Source organism: Prinia subflava, chromosome 4 (assembly GCF_021018805.1).
Source record: "Prinia subflava isolate CZ2003 ecotype Zambia chromosome 4, Cam_Psub_1.2, whole genome shotgun sequence".
Taxonomy (NCBI): Eukaryota; Metazoa; Chordata; class Aves; order Passeriformes; family Cisticolidae; genus Prinia; species Prinia subflava.
Genome location: NC_086250.1, coordinates 35,386,530 through 35,406,482, shown reverse-complemented (window position 1 = coordinate 35,406,482; position 19,953 = coordinate 35,386,530). Strand labels below are relative to the sequence as shown.

Sequence of the window (19,953 nt, the reverse complement as noted above, 5' to 3'; positions counted from 1 at the left end):
TCCCTTTAGGAGTGCAGCCCACCTATATCCTCCATGAGTGCATGCCCTGCCAGTAGCCTTGGTGTTCTTTGGGTTGTGTGAAGCTGTTGGAGGCAGGAGAAATTACAAAAAGCCCTGGTGGATGGCTCCCCATCCCAGTGTGTCATTGTCACAGCTAAAGGAAATCTTTAAAGCAGCAACTGAGGGGCTCTCAGTCAACATGTTGCTTGTGCACAGCAATACACAGAGGGGTGAATTTTAGTGAGGAAGCTATTCCTAAAATTACAATATTCTCATTTTTACTTCCTCTGTCCTCCTCCTAGATTCATATGCATTTTATGCTTCATAGTAAGGAAAAATATATCCCTTGTGAAGTTCTTCCCTTAACCTTCTGAAAGTTATCACATTTAGGATGTGGACAGATGTCTGGTTCAGCATCTCATTTTGCTAGGAGAAGTGAACAATCTGTACTGCCACCTCCTAATTCACTTCAAACAAAACCCAATTAACTTGAATGCTTTTGATAGGTCTGTGTTAATTTCCCTGATATGCCTTAAGCAAATTACCTGGAGGTCTCATTTCACATTGTATCAAGCACTTGCTGTCATCTGCAAGTGTCACTAGTTATGGAGCATTTTCTAACTTGCAGCCACTCTGTGTATTGAAGGAGCATTAGTGGAGATGATCCGATCTCCTTAAAGTCTGAGTACCTGAGTACTGAGAACATCTGAAAGCAAATCTCTTTCTGAAATGGTTTAGATTTTTGTGATGACTATTTTTTCTGCTGTTGCAACTGGTGCTGAAAACTCTCTAGCATACTTACCTGTGTTATATCCGTAATCCAGATGTACGGTAAGAGGGCACCCTGGGAGGATCCCTCCAAGTGGGTTGCTGATACCTACCCGTGGAGCTCTGCAACTCTGCAGCATGAGTGGCCATCACTACTTCAGTTAAGGCCCGAAGATGTTGGTTATGAAGGTTATGCATCAGCAAAAGAAGGAACAACCTCTAAGCACGTTCCACAGACTGATACAGAGGGCGATCCCTTGGTAAGATTCAAACTTTTGGGCTTTTCAGTATGCACTTTAATCTCACGTGTTAAACTGTACACTATGCAGTAAAAAAGTACTGTGCACCTGTTCCACAATAGGCTTTTAAAATAAATCCTCCTGTAATTTATGAAAATGTTGAAGATGAAAGGAAGCAGGAGGGCATGTGTCACCAAGATGTTAATACATCCTTACATTGTTTGTATTTCCCATCTGCCCAGATGTATCTGGTATCTGGTACCATGTATCAGGTCTTCATCATTAGATTGTTTGGGTACCACTCTTCAGCAGCTTATTAATCAGTTTTAATATTAAAACATCTTTCCTCATTGGGCAGTTTTTCATCTACATTAGACAAATGAAGGACTGCAATATTCACATTATCTAACTTCCCTATTGTAGAGAATTTAGTGAAAATAGAAATTAGCCATCCTTCCATTTCTCGTAATATTTCAAGATAACTGATGTCTATGTAATAGTCTTAATGTGGAAAGAATGCAAGTGTGGTGGCATTAAACGATAAGAAGTTGATTTCCCTCAATGCCACGTAGTGTTTTATTTAAATACGATCCCAGACATTCGGGTTTACCATTGCCTTCTCTAATAATAGACTATTAAAATGCATCTGTTGATCTGCTATTCTTGTGTAGTGCTTTCTCTGTGGACTGCCTTTATCACAATTCAAAATACCATTTTAGAGAATTGTATTTCTAGAATACAGCGGCCCTTGGAAAAAGAAATTTCTCAGAGAAAAATGCTTTTAACTCTTAACAGTGTTAAGAAAATGGCTCCTACACCTCACTGTTTCATGTTCAAAAACAGACATTGTGTCCTGAACAAGTGTAGAAAATCATCTTATTTGAACTGCTCTTCCATTCCATAAGCTTTCAGGTGATATTTTGACCCTGTGATTTGGGCTCCCAGCACGGCAAAATCTCTGCTATGGTGAAGACTCAGGCTATGGGCAGCCTGAGTTCAGTGCCCACTCAGCCCTGCTCCCTGCACACTGTGGTCAGCATCTGTACCTGAGTAAATATCAGAAGCTTGAAAGTTGTGACTGAAGGGTTTGCCCCCTTCTCCAGGGGAGCTCCTGGGTGGACAGACACTGGGCTTGTGGAAAGAGGACACGTCTCAGGATGTATTGAACACACACTGCAGGTGTCCTGTGTTTGCAAGCATAGATACCTATTAGAGTTTCAGCAGAAACTACACAAAAGGGTTTATAACACTGTTCAGTGCCTAGAGAAAACATCACCACGCAAGCTGAAAGCATGGAGATGTAAGGATTTCTGAGCAAACTGGAAATAGAGGCTTAAAACATAAACTGATAGGAATACATCTTTGGCTTGCCTGCTTTTTGTAACAGCAGTGTATTTGTTCCTTGAAAAACACTGAGGAGCTGTCAGCATCGCTTGCATTCCTTAGCATGCTGGCAGAAGTAGATGCTTTATAAATAAAATCCTGACCATTATGTAGTTAGACATCAAGCATCCAAGTAATTTTCTGAATCTTAGTGCTGCTATTTGATGATTTTCAGATGGATTTCAGGTACTAACAGTCCATAAATTATGAGGGCCTCTACTCTCTTGGGTAGGAGGATCTGTTGCTGTTCCACTCCTGAGGTCAGCCCCTCAACTGCAGATGGAACTCATTTATGAAGCAGCTGGCCTCAGTCCACCCCTCTCTCATTCCTTCTCCATCTTTCTCTTGTAGAGGGGGTATGTTACTGTGATAGTTTTTTCAGATGCTTTTCCAGTGTACTGCATCTACACCATCCAAAAATTATCTGGAAGCTTGACTGTCTCCAAATATGGGCCCAGATGTCCAGCTGAGATTCAGCTTGCTTCCTCTGCCAGGGTTGCAGCTGCAGCTGGCCTCACCCCTGAATTAAAGAGTTATCAGGCAGCTCCATTGTATCGCTCTTTGGACATTTAAACTTCTATTTAAAAACAAGAAGACGATGAAAAGAGTGCCAGTAGGAGCTGCTAACACCCTGCCCTTCTTGAAATCTTTTTGTACGGTCCCTCATCAAGGTACCAGCACACCTCATACAGCAAGGGAGCCTAATTAAATTTTAACACGGTCACTGCAGTATTAAATGAGACGAGATTGTGTAAACATTGCTTTCTTCTTTCAGATGAATATGCTAATGAGGCTTCAAGAGGCAGCCAACTATTCGAGTGCACAGAGCTGTGACAGTGATAGCACCAGCCATCATGACGACATTTTGGATTCATCCCTTGAATCAACTCTCTGAAAGGGACAAATCTTGCTGTAGGATGATGGTAAAATCTGTTTCCACTAGACCACTGCCAGTATTAAAGCAGCACACCAAGGTCTCTGAGTAAGAATGGTGTGTTGTAGGGAGGCAGGAGAGCGAACTCTGCAAAGTCAGGAAGAAAAATTGAAGTGGAAAGCTTGAATTAGTTTAATTTCAAGGTGTTTCAATACCTATGGAGCCAAGTGAGGCTCCATTTGTCAACTGGAAAGTGCCCTAGACCAAGGGCATCTGAGCAGATTGCACACGTGTTAGCCAAACTGGAATTTTTTTCCCCTTATCCTCTTTCTCTGTCTCTCTGGGTTTCTGTATACAAGTTTACAGTGAAACTTCTTGGTTTGTTGTTTTTTTTTTTTTCCTTTATTTTACCCTGAGGTGCTGCATGAACAATGCAGTCTTCTAATTATCTTCTAACCTCTGTTGTGCCACATGGTGCTGGTCACAGGACGGCAGTGGTGTTTGTGTTATACACTACTGCCCATTCCAAAATGAGTAAAAGATGATAGTAACTCAGAAAGCACAAACAGTATTGTGCAATCACCAGAAAACATGACTGTGATATGCTGGATAAGTGCCAATTTAATTCTAACTGCCATGGTCACAGTGATGCGCTCCATCAAGTTTTTAGTACACAAGTCACAGATTTTATAAAGTTATTTTTACCACAAGGGTCTTTTTTAACCGCCTGCCCACTCCTTAACAACAGTTTTCTACCAATTATTAACCAACACTGATTAAAGGCTTTTTAGGGCTTCATTTGTTTGAGCCTTTTCAGTGAAAGAAGGAACATTTCTTATGGTGCTGTCTCACTGCCTTAAAACAGATTTCTAGAACAGTTTTACAGTTAGTTTAATTCGTAAACCATTGGTAATTTACACTGTTTTTTTCTTCATTTACTTATGAGAAAACATCAGTTAACGTAGTAGCCTCATATCTGTATATCATGATTTTTTAAAGTAATGGATACGAGAAAGAACAGTTGCTATATAATATTTTTATCTTGTGAATAGATTTCTCTGCCTACCCTCAGAAGTACACAAGGAACCTAAACCCACTTTCACTGCCACCTAAATGCTGACAAAATCAGCTAAAATCCATTTGGTCCCCTGGAACGGAATTTTTGGGAGGATAGATGTTTTGAATACTTATCCAGCAGAGCTGGATGCACTTGATGCAGCATGAGCACAAATATATGGGTTTTTCTTTTTTTTCCTTTTTCTAGTTTCAGCATGTTGTTTTGATTGCTATAGTTGTACATGAAGAATTCAGCATAAAAGAACACTGAAGCAGTGATGTCCACTGTGGAAGAGGAAGAATTTATACTGTAAAAGTGGGTTGGTTTTGCACAGTCTACTGGGTGGGTATTGTAAATACGGAGAAAAAGAAAAAAAAAAAAAAAGGAAAAAAAAAAGCCTTGCACAAATCAAATCAAAAACAAACGAACAAAAAAATTGTATTTTATTCTGTTGGTGTTAAGAGATGTTTCACTTGCTGAGATTTCCTGTATGTTGCAAACAAATACAGAATGCAAAACCTAAAAGCTCTTATTACCTGGTGTGTTTGTCCTGTACTTACAGCTGTTAGGACTATGCAGGAACTATCAATGCTACAGTTAGCACATTTCAGTATCTGTATGAAACCAATACATTTTGGGGGGAAAAGTCTGAAAATGTTTTCAGCTCATACGTCACGGCAGGCTGCAGCCAGACTGCGTCCGGACTGCTTCGGGTAACCAGAAGCACTCTTGTACCGCGGGAGCCGTGAGGTTAAAACAGGTGCACGTGAGCAAGAAGGTACCTAAGGGCTCTGGCATTGTGTAGTCATGTACTGTACACCTCATGGATGTTACCTTCGGGATGTGTATCTGGTGCTATTCACTCCTGGTGGCCACCCCGTGGCCACCTGCTGTAACTTAAAGAAATCAATGCAGTTTCCAAACAGCACTGAGCTGCATCGCTGAATCTAGAGGTTCCTACACGGTGCTACTGCCCTAATAAAACTCTGCATTTATGCACGTAGGATTCAGTCTGACCAACATCGTGCCCCCCAAATCTGGATCTATTTCTGATGCAAATGTCAGTTCATACACCTTGACTGACTCAAAGAACTAAAGCAAAGCTGCTCTTTCTTGTACCTGTGCTCTGAGCAAACCTGCGAATCTTTTCCTGCCATATTTAGCTCACAAACACACAATATTACATATACAAAACTTCCTGCAATACATCTCAGTGAGTCCACCTAGTTTACAACTCAGAAATTGTTTGTGAAACATTTGTCTGTACACATTTTATATTTTGTACATTTTTGATGTAACATATCTTGTAAATAGACAGAAACAGTGAAATAAATCATCTGAAGATTTTTGTAGTCTTTGTAAAACCCTAATAAGTATTTGGTGTCATCGGACTTAACTGGATGATGTATTTTCTATTGGTTTATTGTTCCTCTAGCTTGTAAACCAGCTTGCGTATATTTTTTTTGCAGGTGTGCACACTGTATCTGTCTAAATTATTACTTTGCCATTAAAGTGGAATTATTTATTGAAAACACAGTCTGGTGTTTTTGCAGTCAGGACTACTTAACAGATATTATTTCAAATATATGAACAGGAAAACAAAATGACATACTGAAGGATGGGATTTTTCTGTATTCAGCAGAACTAATCTCTGTAGAAACAAAATTAAATACTGATTCCAGTTCCAATGATTCAGCAGGATTTTTGAATGGCTGTTTCCTTGGTGGGAACAGGTTATGCCATTCAGAAACAACTTCACAATCTCCCCATTTGCAGGATTATTTTTAAATACAAGCCTATTGATTTTAGTGACAAAATATCTGTCCAGAACTGTCTAATGAAACAGTCTTGTTTTGAAACTCAAAGAACTTAGAGCTACTTCCTCAGCAGGTATACATCAATATTGTTTGATAGAATTCAAAGAAAGTATAATTGTCTTAGTCACCTAATCATAGACTTTGAGGTTGGAAGAAATCATTATTGCAAGTTGCAGCACCTCAGCTGTAAGTCTCAGCAGCAGGTCTGTAATTTCTCCTGGAAGTGCAATGTCCCAGGAAAGACCTTTAGACGTATCAGTACAGAGTAGAAGATTCATCACCTTGTTAAATATGTGGATAATTATTCACTGGGGGGTTTGGATTTTTTAAGGGTTTTATTTGCAATTAAATCTTATATATGACTTTTTCAAGAGAATAATTTCCCATAGTGTCCTTTGTTATGCCCTTTCATACACTAAAAAGCCAGTCACAATTGAAAACATATTTTACATCTTTTACAATAGACATCTTTGCTTGTCTTTTTGATAAGACAGGCAGTTTGCTCATTCCTAGCTTTTCACAATAAGCCATGCCTTTTAGGCCTCAACCTTTTTATTGTAGTAGGACTTTCTGACTGTGTGGTTTATCAGATAGTCCATTCTGAAATGTGGGAATGAGAGTTGAACACAGCATTCTTGTCATGGTTTTACATTTGCTATAAACAGAGCTGATATCACCTTTCTACTCCCACTTCATATTTTCCCTGCTTAGGCTTCAAGGCTGTCATTCACTCTCTAATTGCATCATCCCACTGCAAACTCATGTTCAGTTAATTATCTACCAAGACCCTGACTTCTTTTCATGTTCTGTCATTTTGAAATACTTAGTCCAATCCTGTCTGTATAAAATATGCTCTTTCTTCCTTAGATATATAAGTGCAAATTTATCTGTATTAAAACAGGATATTCAAATCAGCCCACCCTACTAAATGATTAATTCTCTACAATTATCATCTGTTGTCATGGGTTGGCACTGGCCAGATGTTAGTGCACCCATGAATATATGTTTTTTCTCTAACAACTCCTGTGGGATGTGATCAGGAACAGAGCAGAGCAGGCTTAAATCTTGAAAACAAAAAAAAACCCACCAAAACTTTATTAATTACATAAGAACAGGGACAGAAATACTCTTAAACACACACAAAGACAGAAATAAAAACCTTCTTAGAACATTTCTTCTCTCAGTTTCTACCTCCCCACCCATCACTCTTCACAGACCAACCTTTGGGTTTTAGATCAAACAATCACTACTCAAAAACAAACTAATCTTCAATTCAGCAAGGGAGAGAGGAGTCTCTCTCGCACCACAGACTGTTCCTCAGAAAACACGGGTCTACCCCTTATGTGTTTCCATGTCACCCGTGGCACCGCCCGGAGAAGTCTGCCAGGGTGACACTCTCTTTTTCCTATGTCCAGCGCTCTCACCGCTGTCTCATAGGCCAAAACTACATACAGGGCTTTTTAAGGATACTTGCATGCCGAGCTCTCCCCTTTTTACCCAGGGGCCGGGGTTCCAGGAGCAGGTCTGCCCAGAGGGCAGAGGGCGCCACCTCACCCTCCCCCTCTTTTCTCTGCTCGCTCCACTCTTCAAGTGCCAGTCACTGTAGCAAAAGCAAGGGGCAGCTGCATCCACCCAAAAATGCAGTTTATGTTCAAAAGAGACTCAAGTTTAGTCTATGGCTGACATTATGCAAGAAAAGTCTAGCTCCAAGGCTACTCCTCTCATTCTTCTATCGAATTCCTTCCAATCATGCTTTATTATCTCGGTCCCAGGCCGCTTCCCTCTCTCCGAAAACTACTAGTCATGAGAATCAATGTCTAAGAAAAGTTTCTTTTTGTCAAGCAAGGGTTAACAGTTTCTTCTCGGCAGGGTGCTGCAGACCAGGCTCGGCAACCCCCCACATGGCTGAGCACCTTCTCTCAGAGTTTGGGGGGAGGAGGGGGATGAGCACACACAGAAGGCACTTCCACAGTTTTCCACCCCTCCATCCTGGATGGGGCAGCTCAGTTCCAGTTCTGTCCCCTCTCTTCTTCCCCCCCCCCGGGGGGCTCCGGCTTACCTGAGCCGACCACGTGTTTCCCCTCCCCCACCCAGCCTCGTGGCCAGGCGGGGGAAGGAGACCTGAGACATCTTTCTGCTGACACCCGGATCCGAAAAGAGGCCGAGCCCCTCAGACTCCTGCTTTTAACTCTTTGTGTCCTCAGAGGCGTGTCCAAACCTCTGAGTGACCAACCCGGGTGCCAGAAGAAAAGCTGATCACTGATTGGACTGCCCACATCCCCCTGGAGGAATTCACCTCCCCCCCCAACCACGACATCTGTCTAATTTAAAACTTCAGCAGCTTCCATAATTTCCAAAAACTGCACTGTCATTTTACTTTGTCTTTCAGTTTGTACATAAAGGTAGTAAGTTATGTTTTGTCAAGAGCAGAGCCCTGTTGAATCCTGGTAGGACCTTCCATGAAGATTTCCCGTTTACAGCTACTCGTGCCATGGGTATATTTGTATTTCAGTTAATATGGATATAAGCATACAAAGCCATGTGTATATAATATTACAGAAAATGCATGATGAGTTACATGGCTTCTCCATCACTGCAGGTCTCCAAGGATGGATTAGATTTGTTTCTGTTGAAAATTACATATGTAGAGATGATCTTCAACAGAAAAAGTATTAGACTAGGGCAGTCTCAATGTGCTTTTCCTATAATTCAGTCCTGCAGTGTGTATGTTGTCCAGCTGCCATTACTTAAGGGAAAAGGTATGAAATTCAATGGTTAAACTCATTCTGTGTCTCATGTCTCAGCATATCTACCTGCAAACCATCATCTGGAGACTGCTTGGTGAATGCCCAGGTTTCCATGACAGGAATGGGATAGTGCAGCCTCTGAAAGAAGTGTTTTAGCAAAGTACTTGAGACATTGCTCTTGCTTACAAGAACTCATTTTTTATGCTATCATTAACTAACTACAGTGTTTCTCAGCATGCACTTTTTCTTGATAACTGAATAATGTCACGCAAATTAAATGCTAGCACTAAGTTTGGCAGTGCAAGAGCTCCAGATGCAATGTCATGGGAGAAATGTAATGCTGGTAATAATACTAGTAACAGAAAATAGAATATGTCATGAAAGATAAATTAACTAAAGCCAAGGCCATGTGACCTTGCCTTTCTACACTAAACTGCATTTACCGTTCTTTGTTCAATTGCAACCTTAAACAAATGCTGATAAATAGCAATGAGAAAGCACACTGAATAACCATGTCTTTAGTAAAAAATTTCATAAATGAAATAATGTTTCACCTTTGTTAGTGCATTCTCTAGTTTTTTAAACTAGATTATACAATTTAGGAAACTTGAATGCATCTTGACAGTTAAATGCCAAACCTGGAAGAAAAGATACCTGGGAACAAAATAAAGCATTTGCATGGTGACACTTAACCAGCACTAATGATTTCATCATGCCATACATGGATGGCTCTGGCAGAACAGAAGCAGACAAAATACATGTTACCTGTATGATGAAAGCCCAAGGACATAGTGAAAGAAAAAGTAATTTAAATTAGTGAACTGTATTTTAGCACTGATAATTCAATACACCTTAAATATGTCGTGCTGCACTCTGCAAGTGCAGTGAAAAGACATACACAGTCAGAAAACAGACTCTTCAGTGCAGGTAAGATGTTCCACTCATGTAGACCTCATGCCAGAAAGAGATGTGCCTTCTGTAGAGCAGTCTGGGAGCTACCAGACGTAATTTGGTGGCTGAATGAATAATTTAGCTCCATCATTACCATACTCTTCGTGTAACTGCCATGATCTTGAGCGTACTCTGTCCCTGCTCTTCTGGGTCAAGCAGGGGGCACTGGTGTGTTTTGTATGAATGGTAGTGACTCTTGATTGTTTGTGGCTGTATAAAGTCACACCGGAGGCAGAATTTGCATCTTAAATGAACTAACATTACATTGCAATTGTGTTTTTCATCTAGACAAAATAAGAAACCTAAAAGCTACATAAGAAAACCTTGTCTCATTAGTAATTACTGTGATTAATATCATTGCTACTTAATGTAGCAATTAATCTTTGTATTACTGCTTTTTTAGAGTCAGTGTGTCTCAAATACCTTATAAATAGTTTTCTTGTAAAAACAAATTATGTTTCCAAGTATAAAAGTGTAGTACTTGTTTGAGAGCTGGTTATTACATTGTACCACTCTACCAGCCTGTTTAACTACAGGCTACACACAGTAGGCTAAACTACTACACACAGGCTAAACTACATCCACACACAGTAAATTTCATCTCTAGCTTAAGGGTCTCTGGGGTTAAATAACATGTTTAGTCTTCCTATGTATTCTGCATAAGTCATGTTCTTTAATTTGTGTCCTGAATATAGGGTTAAGCATGTGAAGTGCTTCCTTAATTTCAGCTTCAGTGCCTGCAATTTATTTCTCCATAAACCATCTTCAGAGAATAAGATGGTCAACTAACTGCTGCAAGATTCAGCTGAACATTGTAGCAACTGTGCAGAGTATTACACTCAAGAATGATAATATAATTGCATGCTTAGGCCCAGTATTCAGTGGTTTTCCATTTTGCCAATTGTAGTGTTGAATAAAACCTTCAGACCATGTTGCTAATTAGAATGGAGGGAGGCCTCCTCCTTTTCTGGAGTGGAGCAGCTGCTGGCAATAAAGCCTAACTGCCTATTTTTAGCTACAAGACAATGGAGAGGTTACTCCACCTAGAGAAAGACAGACAAGCTATAGCATAATGTTACAGGGCATGCTGAAAGAAATGGTTCGTACTGAAAAAATGTCACTATCATTCAGCTGTTACCATTCCTTGACAAGTCAGGTAACTTTTTAAAGTAATGATAATATTTTCTTACCAGGTGTCAAATATGGGGGGCCTGAACTAAGCAGTAATCAAAATGTAAAATACAAGACTGAAATTCAGTGTGAACTTTAAAATAAATATCCAGACTTTAAAATTGAAATTCTCTGCCTAATTCTTAGGGACATACTATGATGCACAGAAATTTCGCCTATGTCCATATAATCCTCCATATTTGCTGAGTCCTGTTCTTCCTCTGAAGGAGCAGGATAAAGAGAAAAAAAGAAGTCTGGTTCTTTTGCCTATTTGTGCCTGAATTCTCTCCCCTCAGTTTTATCAGCAGACCTGCTGAACACCAAACCACAGCTGGTCAGGAGGTTTCCAGCTAACAAGGTTGTCCTTTGAAGCCAAAATAGTGCCCAAAGAATGTCAGAGTAAATGAACTCTGGATGTACCACAAGCAGAGAGTATTTTTGTCCTTGTTTCCTGCCAGCTCCCCAGGCAGATGCTTCAGAACCAGAACTGCAGAGATCTGCAGCTCTGGTGAAGTTTTGTTCAGGATCCAGAGCATGAAGCTTCTTGCTACAGAGATGGAGAAGCCTGTTGCAGGAATTCAGGTTCTCACTCCTCAGGAGGCTCCAGCAGCCTAAGTAGGTAGGGTATCCCTCACTATGAATATCCACACTACCCTCACTTCCCATGGAGGAATGTGTCCTGAAGCTGATGATGGGGTAAAAAATTGCTAAGGTGTGTGGGAGGAGAAGGGGACAAAGCAGACATTGCTGTGATCTGTTCCAGACAATATGAGAAAAACCACCTATTCCTTCTAAAACTGAATCATGGAGAATTTCCTCCCAGTGGTATTTTATAGATAAGCTTTTACTGAAATTATTTCCAACACATACACATAGGGGATGTTACTGTAAAGGTAATTTCTTTATGGATCCACCTTATGGTAACATGGGGTCCTTAAGTCTGTTTGGACTGCAGTGGCAATGGTGGCGTTGTTGAGGCAGACTTTGCAACTTGCTCTGAGGACTGCCATTTCCAAAGAAAGGAAGGCATTTTGTCAGAGAATTCCAAGCATTGAGATTTAAGTCTTTTTTTTCTGCTTGGATCCTTTTATAGATAAGAAAATATCTCCTGTCAGTGTCACAGGTCCTTTCCCTCCCTCAGCATTTTGTTCACTCCCCTCTCTGCCCTTCTGCCATTTGTACATCCCTTCTTTGCATTTCTCGTACGTGTTCCTCTTCTCTCTGCTGTTCCCATTGACTCTCCGTTTGGCTCCCCTTCTCTGCCTGACACGTTTCCCTTGTCCATCTCCTCACTCCCCAGAAGGCTGCTGGCTGCTCAGAGTGAGCAAGGACAGCATCATGTACTTTTCTGGCTCTGAATGCTGAGCATATGCTGTCACAGCTGAGCAGAGTATGGCGATCACAATCCAGCCAGCAGCATCCCCTCCTGGACTCTGCCCGAGTGCTGACTCCTCTGCCAGTGCCATGGCAGACCCACTGCAGCAGCAGGAGAGGTCAGCAGCCTCTGGGAAGCCCTGGACCTTACCCATGGTAATAAGTTTGCAGTGAAAAAACTGAATGACTTGCGGGTCATGGCCTCTCAGTACTGCCATCCATTTCTCTATACCCCCATCTCTGCTGACTGAGGAATATTAAGTTAAAAAAGCAACCTTTTACTGCTTTTAGTACTCTGACAAAACTAAATAGCTCATATTTTTTAGCTTCGAGGAAGACTGTGGGATGTAAGAGGGGGGATACACAGTTATCTAGGATACAGGACAGTGGGAGCAGAGGCTCCAAAGCTATTCTTCTGCTCTCAGATTGAGTCTTTTCAAAGGAGTTTTATTCTCTTTCTCTATGGTTGACTAAAGGAAAAGAAGGATATCAGTAGTGCTGCTTCTGTGACCAAGAAAGGTGAATTTTTATTGTAAAAAATGGTAGAATTTTTCAGTTTCAGATATTACAAGCAGAAACATCTCATCTTGACAGTGAAGCCAAGACTCATTGGTAATTTGAAATAAAATTAGAAATAGTCATGTTACTATAGTGATACTTGTTAAGTAGTCATTAGCTCTGGGCAAACACAGAAAATATTTTTCCATGGTTGTCACATGAGTTATAATGATCAAGTAATATTATTTCATACTTTCTTAGTGATTCTGAAGCATCATGTTGAAGTACTTTACAAAGGTCAGGATGAGCATTATTGTTAAGGAGTGAATGGGAAAGAAATCTCATTAACGGCAGCAGGGTGCAGATGACAACATAGCACAGCTTCATGCAAGGACTGTGTGTCAAGATGCTGCTAATGAAGAAAGCTCTCAAGCTGATTTGCGCTCCTACTGTCTATCACCCCTTATTTCAGAGGGTATTGTATATCATATGTAGACTTAGAACATTTTTTGGATTGCATAGTATAGGATAACACTTTCAATATCCTAGAAAGTATGAAACATTTTGTTGTCTGTGAGAACATATTCAATCACATGTCTACATATTGAGAAAGAGAAGGGAAAAATTAATCATTGGGTTTGGGGATTTTATAAATGGGAGTTTCACAGAGGCGTTGATGTTACTTACTGGGTGAAGGAGACTGAATTCTGCTTTCAGTGATGGCTCAGGAATACCTGAGAAGACTTCATATTATCCCTTGACATTTTTTAAATTTATGGTAGTTTGTGACAGTTTTCCTCAAAAATTCTATGCTCAGGGTTAAATGAGAGAAGGTAAGCATTTCTGCTTAGAGTCCCAACAGCATTTATCTCTCTGAATTCAATATTTCAGGGCTCCCATTTAGCTGGACTTAGAGGCCTCCATAGCTCAGTAGAGCAGGGATTTCCTGTGTGCCTTTGGGAAGCAGAGAAGACTAATGACATCATATACTGTGATCTAATGTTACATCTGCAAATGAGATTTCCAGGCAACTGCTAGGCATGTGGGTTGAGATTCCATATTTCTAGACTAGTCTAGTCCAGGCAAAGACCCCATTTCATTAGGACATGGTTAGGCAGAGATTCTGGCAGCAGCAGAAGCTTCTGTAACTCCATTAAACATGCTCAACCTAGCTTTTCTCAGGAGATGGCAGCAGTAGCATTCCTGAATTGGCTGCAATAATTTCCATTTACTTTGAGCGGCATGAGGTGTAAAGCAATAGATAGGTGGGAAACAACCTCTTCCCCCTGAAAAATCCTCCCTGCAGCCATGTGGAATATTATGCTTAGAATTTCAGACCCGTGGGTGTTTTGTGCAATGAGAGTGATGGTTGAAGGGGTACAGATAAAGAAATATGAGAGTTAGCTGGGCCTGACTGAAATATTTTATATATAACCCAAAACAAGTCTTTCCAAACAAGGCACTTTAAGCAACACTGTGGCAGGGTAGCACCATTGCATGCCACTGTTCCCTATTTGCCTCCAAAGGTCCCCTCTGTCAACACAGCAGAGGGCTGAAGAAGGACGATGAAAGTCGACTGACAGTGCTTGCTGGTGAGCAGGATTTAACTTTGCTATGGGAGATGAAGATGAGGCAAGGGAGAAAAGAGGAGATAGGCAGCAACATGACAGAAGCAGGCAAGAAGCAGAGAAGGCTATTTTATATTTTAATCCATATGGGGTTTTTCTGATGCTGTGTTGAGAGCACCTGAGCACTTACGTGCCATGACAAACAACTTTCATGTCTTGTTTGTACTATAATCCTTCCCTCAGGGGGAGAAGCAGGGGCAGAACATTTTGTTTTCTGAAGACATTTTCATTTGCTTTTTTTTAAATCCAAGTGCTGCTGTGAGACTGGAGTGGTCAGAGGTGGGTCTCTGGCAGCAGCAGGTGAGGAGCTCTCTTTCAGTGCAATGCTCCCCGTGGGGCATGCATGGGCAGGATCCAGCCTGCTCACAGAGATCCTTTGCACCAAAGGCACAGAGAGGTGGAGGACTCTCTTCCACTCAGATGTACAGAGTGAGATTTATTAATATATCTTGGGCACAACTTTGCTGGTATTTTTATTATGTCGATGTGTTTAGTTTTCTTTTAAATGCTATGAAAATCTTGCATGAGAGAGGTTGCAGAGAGAGGTTTGCTACATATGCAGCATCCTGACTTGCAGACAAAGGTACCTATTTTACTATTTTACATGTTACCTGCAATTTTCTAGGGCTGTGGACTTCAGACTCAGATATATCACAGAGCCTCAGTCCAGCTAACAGGTGACAAAAGCAAGAATAACCATTGCCCTGCCCTTACCCTCCACTGTTTGCTGGTTGTAATCTGTGTTCCATTTCATTTCCTACCACTTTTCACCAGTGCTTTGATCACATCCAAGAATGAGATGGTATTGATGGCAACAATGTAGTTATCTGTGACAAAAGATGAGCTATATGTATTTTTCATGTATGGTTGCACGTGAGTCTAGACTTACAGTTCTTGGTTAGGAAAAAAAAACCCAAAATGTTCTCTAATTATTAATGTAATGGCTACTCAAAAAAGAAGAAGAAAAGAAAAACAACGAATAAAAAAAACCACAAACAAGCAAAGAAAAAAATACAGAAGACCATAATGTTGTGCTTTTCTCCTAGTTCCTTAGTTCATCTAGGAATCCCATGCAGGGAAAGAGGTTTTCCTACACAAAGATGGTAACTTTTCTCAGATCCACAGTCAGACTCTCCATCCATTTCTGCCATCTTGAATAGGTTGTAGGTAGCTCTGAACCTCTGCAGTGCCTGAGAGTCTGATCAGTGCCCAAATACTGAGTGACCCTTGAAGCTGCTTGAGTGCATAATCTGTGGTTAGATATTTAATAGCAGCTGTTGTCCTTATTTTTACTAACCCATCCAATAAATCTGACACATACCAAGCCTTCTAATAGCCTTCTTCTGCCTGATGCTTACAGAGGGTGGGAAGGGTAGTTTTTGTGTAGGCTCCAACAGGAAACCTGTAGATTTTAGGTATATCTGTGATCTTAAAAATAATATATTAAAAGACAGGGGAAGGAGAAAGGAGTTGCAGATAAGCCACATATGCTTTAAGGTGGAGAAATGAAACATCATAGTTATTTATTCATATCCCTGGGTTGCTGAATAGCTGAATAAAGAAGAAAAACTGAGTTTCTTCAGGGAAGGGCTTCTCCCATTATTCACAGTGCTCCTAAAAGAGACAGCTCTTAAGAAGGACAAGGCAGATGACTTTTGAGGAAATAAAGTTAATATGTTCTCTAAAATGATATATCTTAACCCTGTCCAGAACAGGTATTTCAACAGCTAGAGCTAACACATGAAGTTTATGTGGCACCTGAAGAATTATCATTTAAGAAGGCCATAGCCAACACTGTGATAGCAATTATCTATAGGCCAGAAGAAATAGGAGATGCTACAGAAGAAGAGGCATTTTCTGGGAGCAGCAGTCTTCATCTGAAAACTCAGGAGTGTTTCTGTACTTCCTTTCTTATCACATCCTTCTGATTTCAAATGGTTAACGGTGTGGTGAGGTGAGTGGTTTCTGCTTTGCTGTTTCTAGGTGGCACAGATGGATCTTGTCTGGATCTAGTTCTTTCTCTGAAAAACAGAGGTTATTAGTGTTAGAGGTAGGCTTTTGAGAGAATAGTTTACAGAAACATTAAATACTTACTATTAAAGAACCACTCTCACTTTTCAGAGTATTTTACATTCTCTTTTGTCTTTGAAAGTAAAAACTAAGCTAGAGGACAAAATGTATCCTCTTCCCAGATAAAATGGTAGATTGTAAGACAAAAAGTTGAGTAGGGATCAAAATGAAGATGGTGAAACACTGGAAGAGCTTGTGCAGGTGTTCTAAACCTGAAAAGATATGACCACAAGCAGCCTGCTACAGCTGCTACGTTAAATATGATTTGAGAAAGGAGTCAGGCAATGTAACATTCAGAAGTCAATTCCAGCTTTAGTTATTCTGTGATTCTTGTAAAGAAGGATCAGAAAAGAAATATGCCCATAAAAAGTGACTTTATTTACTAAAATGAAACACTGCATCTAGCTGCAGCCAACTTCGATTCTGCTCTAAAGAGAACAAATAGGGGAAGCAACAATTCCTTTGTACATTTCTTTTCAATATCTCTTCACTGCAATCCAGCAGGAAGAACTCAGATAATATTCCCATCTTCTGAACAGAAGCTTTGCATCCTCTTTAATCAATCATCTATGCCTCAGGCACCCTCTCCTTTATCAAATTTTCAGCTTTGTTGCAAAAGTGCTGATTGCTTCCCATGGTGAGACCTACAGATACTCCTTGATTATTTTAAGGTGTGTGAGGTGGAAGAGTGAGTGAATTCTAAAGGAAATGTTCAGCACTGAGTTCACCATAAATTTAGGGAGTGTGATAGACAAGAGCCTGACAGTCTTACAGACTTGTGCTCTGGTAACACTCTGCATCTAGGAGGGGTAGCTTTTAGGACTATATCTCTGTTAATTGTGATTATTCATGATGCAAAACAACAAAAACAGTCACAGGTAATAGCATTACTTGGTTTGTAAATGTCTGGAGGTGATCACCTCCAGAATATGGACGTGCTAAGATTTTCAGAGGATTTGGGAAAAAACAAGGCATATGATGGCAAATGAAAAATGCCTTAGAAGTATTTCATTCTTTAGTAAGCACATGAATTTATTCATATACTTGCTAGTTTCTCAATAATGGTAAACCCTGACCATCTGTGAAAAAGCTTTGCATACTTCATAGTGGTCATTCAAAAGGCATATGGATTGCTGGGAATTCTGAAAAATGAAATTTAAAATATCACTGGGGTTATTATATATAGAAGAAATACTTTAAAAAAGGCTGCTATGCTGATGATCCCCATTCAAAAAGGATTGTAGAAGAAGAAAATTATTAACAGTATGTGAGTGGAGATGAATAGACAGGGAATTCTTGGGAAAGATCAGTAAAAGTGTTATAAGCCATGAACAATAATACAGAATAAAAAATTAATGCTTTTCATTTCCTCCTTCTGTGCTGCAAGTGAGGAAGGAGGAGGACAACCAGTGAACCAAATTATGAGTTAACAGCCTGGCACTGTTGGTAGACAGGATGCATTATACAAACACAGCTGAGCAAAGGATATCAGCCACCAGAGTCCAAGGGTCAGGACAAAGAAACAGCAACCTGCCTTAAAAAAGGAGGTTCCCATTAGGTCCACAAACATTTATTATGAACTGCCAAAACACAGTACCTGCCAATACCACACATTTAGCTGAGTTCTGGGCTCTGTGTCCTTTTACTGGCTGTACTGTTTCTCTGGAAAGCTCTGTGAGCATAGCAAAGCACATCTCTTACACAACCCTGAGACGCTGTCCAGCACGAGGAAGGCAAATCCTGCATGCTTCCAGTCTCCTCTTGCTGTGATGTTATTCTTTTTCCTTTGTGGCATGGTTTATTTAAAGGGGTTTAAAAAAAAGGGTACAACATTGAAAGCACAAAGGCAGCCAGGGCTCACACCACCTGTTTTCCCCTGGTGCTTTTGTATAGTGTTCAGCTGAGTAGACTTTGGCAACAGAAATGCACAGTCACTGACACCACAGGTGGTTTCAGCCACAGCCTTCAACTTTGTTTAGCTGTTATCATAGAAAATCAGATTTGCTATGACTTCGTGTCTGTAATATTACAGCTGTTCACCTTAATTAGACACAGAAACTAACTCTGAAATCCCTGTTGTCCTTCTGGACAGAAAGATCAGCCAAAAGTCTTGTGTCTATGCTAAGTATTTGAGATTTTGGTCTACCAGGTTGTCTAGTGAGGACATGAAGATTTACTGTGAGCAGAAATGACAGAGTGCTGATGCACTTGTTAAAAAATCACAAATAAGGAACAACAGAATTGTGGTGAGCCTCTGCTTATACTGGACACAAACTAATGATTTTGAGGAGCATTTTTCCTTTATTGGCCCTATTCAAGCATTCTTCCCCCTCTGCAGAAGAGTTCCACTTCTCAGAAATCTCTTTCTGAAGCATGTACTCATAAGCTGTGCCTATGCCATCTTTTAATCTTGCTCATCAAATAAATCCCAGAATCTTATTCAAAATGTTTTTTTTACTCTGTTACACCATCTCATGGTTCCTTCCTGACCCAATTCGGATTTATAAGCCTTCATTTTGAAGTCTGAGCTTAGAAACTGGACAGTCTTTTCCAGACAATGTCATTCATGTCACCTTCTAAATCCTTAAATTTACCCTGGTCATTATTACCGTGTGGGTGCTACTCCTGTCCAAAAGTTGTTAACCATATCTAGTCTCTTTCTTCTGGAAGGGTCTGGAGTTACTCAGTTTGCACAATTTACTCCTTTTTAAGTTAACAGAATTGCTCAAGTGGTCTAAGGCTCTTAAAAAATCTCAGTGATCAGTTTTCACTTTTGAAATGTTCTTGCATTATAAGTATTCTGTATTTTGTAAATTGCTTCTATTGATTCTTTGCTATTTAACAAAATTCTAAAGCACTCTGGGAAAGTATTTTATCACTGTACGATATAATTTTTGACATAATTTGCTGTCTTTCCTTACTGTGGATAAATGTAGTTGTATGTTTTGCCTTTTATCTATGATTATTGGCAATTCTATCTATTTGTTATTTCTTGGAATTCTCTTTGTTCAGGCTCTGCTTTATGAACATAGAATCAATTTATATTTTCCTGCAACAGGTTACTTCTCCTTTTGCCTTACTTATGGGTGTTTCTCAATTCCTTGCTTTTGATTCATATAATTCAAAATATCAGAAAGGTCTTATCTAGTGAATATGTCTATAATATACATACCAGAAGAAAAATAGTTCTAACATAAATATAAATGTAGACATAAATGTACACATACCTAGACACATAAATAAGGTACTTTATAAATATTATTTCATATTCACTGTTGTTTTTATCTGAGTAGAGGGATTACAGTTTTTGATGTTCTTAAATTTCCAGTCATGTTTACATAGTTCTGTCAAATTACTTCTGCTTATGTTTCGTTTCC

At 40.0% G+C, this 19,953-nt stretch overlaps 1 protein-coding gene across 1 annotated transcript in view; it reads left to right on the top strand.

Moving 5' to 3' along the window:
* NAV3 (neuron navigator 3) overlaps positions 1 to 5,828 on the top strand; it is a 267,877-nt gene extending 262,049 nt beyond the window's left edge. Inside the window, exons 37-38 of the mRNA XM_063396422.1 lie at positions 825 to 1,028; positions 3,166 to 5,828. Coding sequence (XP_063252492.1) covers positions 825 to 1,028; positions 3,166 to 3,285 — 324 coding nt within the window. The 3' untranslated portion in view covers positions 3,286 to 5,828. The remainder of the gene's footprint in view (positions 1 to 824; positions 1,029 to 3,165) is intronic.
* The last annotated feature ends 14,125 nt before the right edge of the window (positions 5,829 to 19,953 follow it).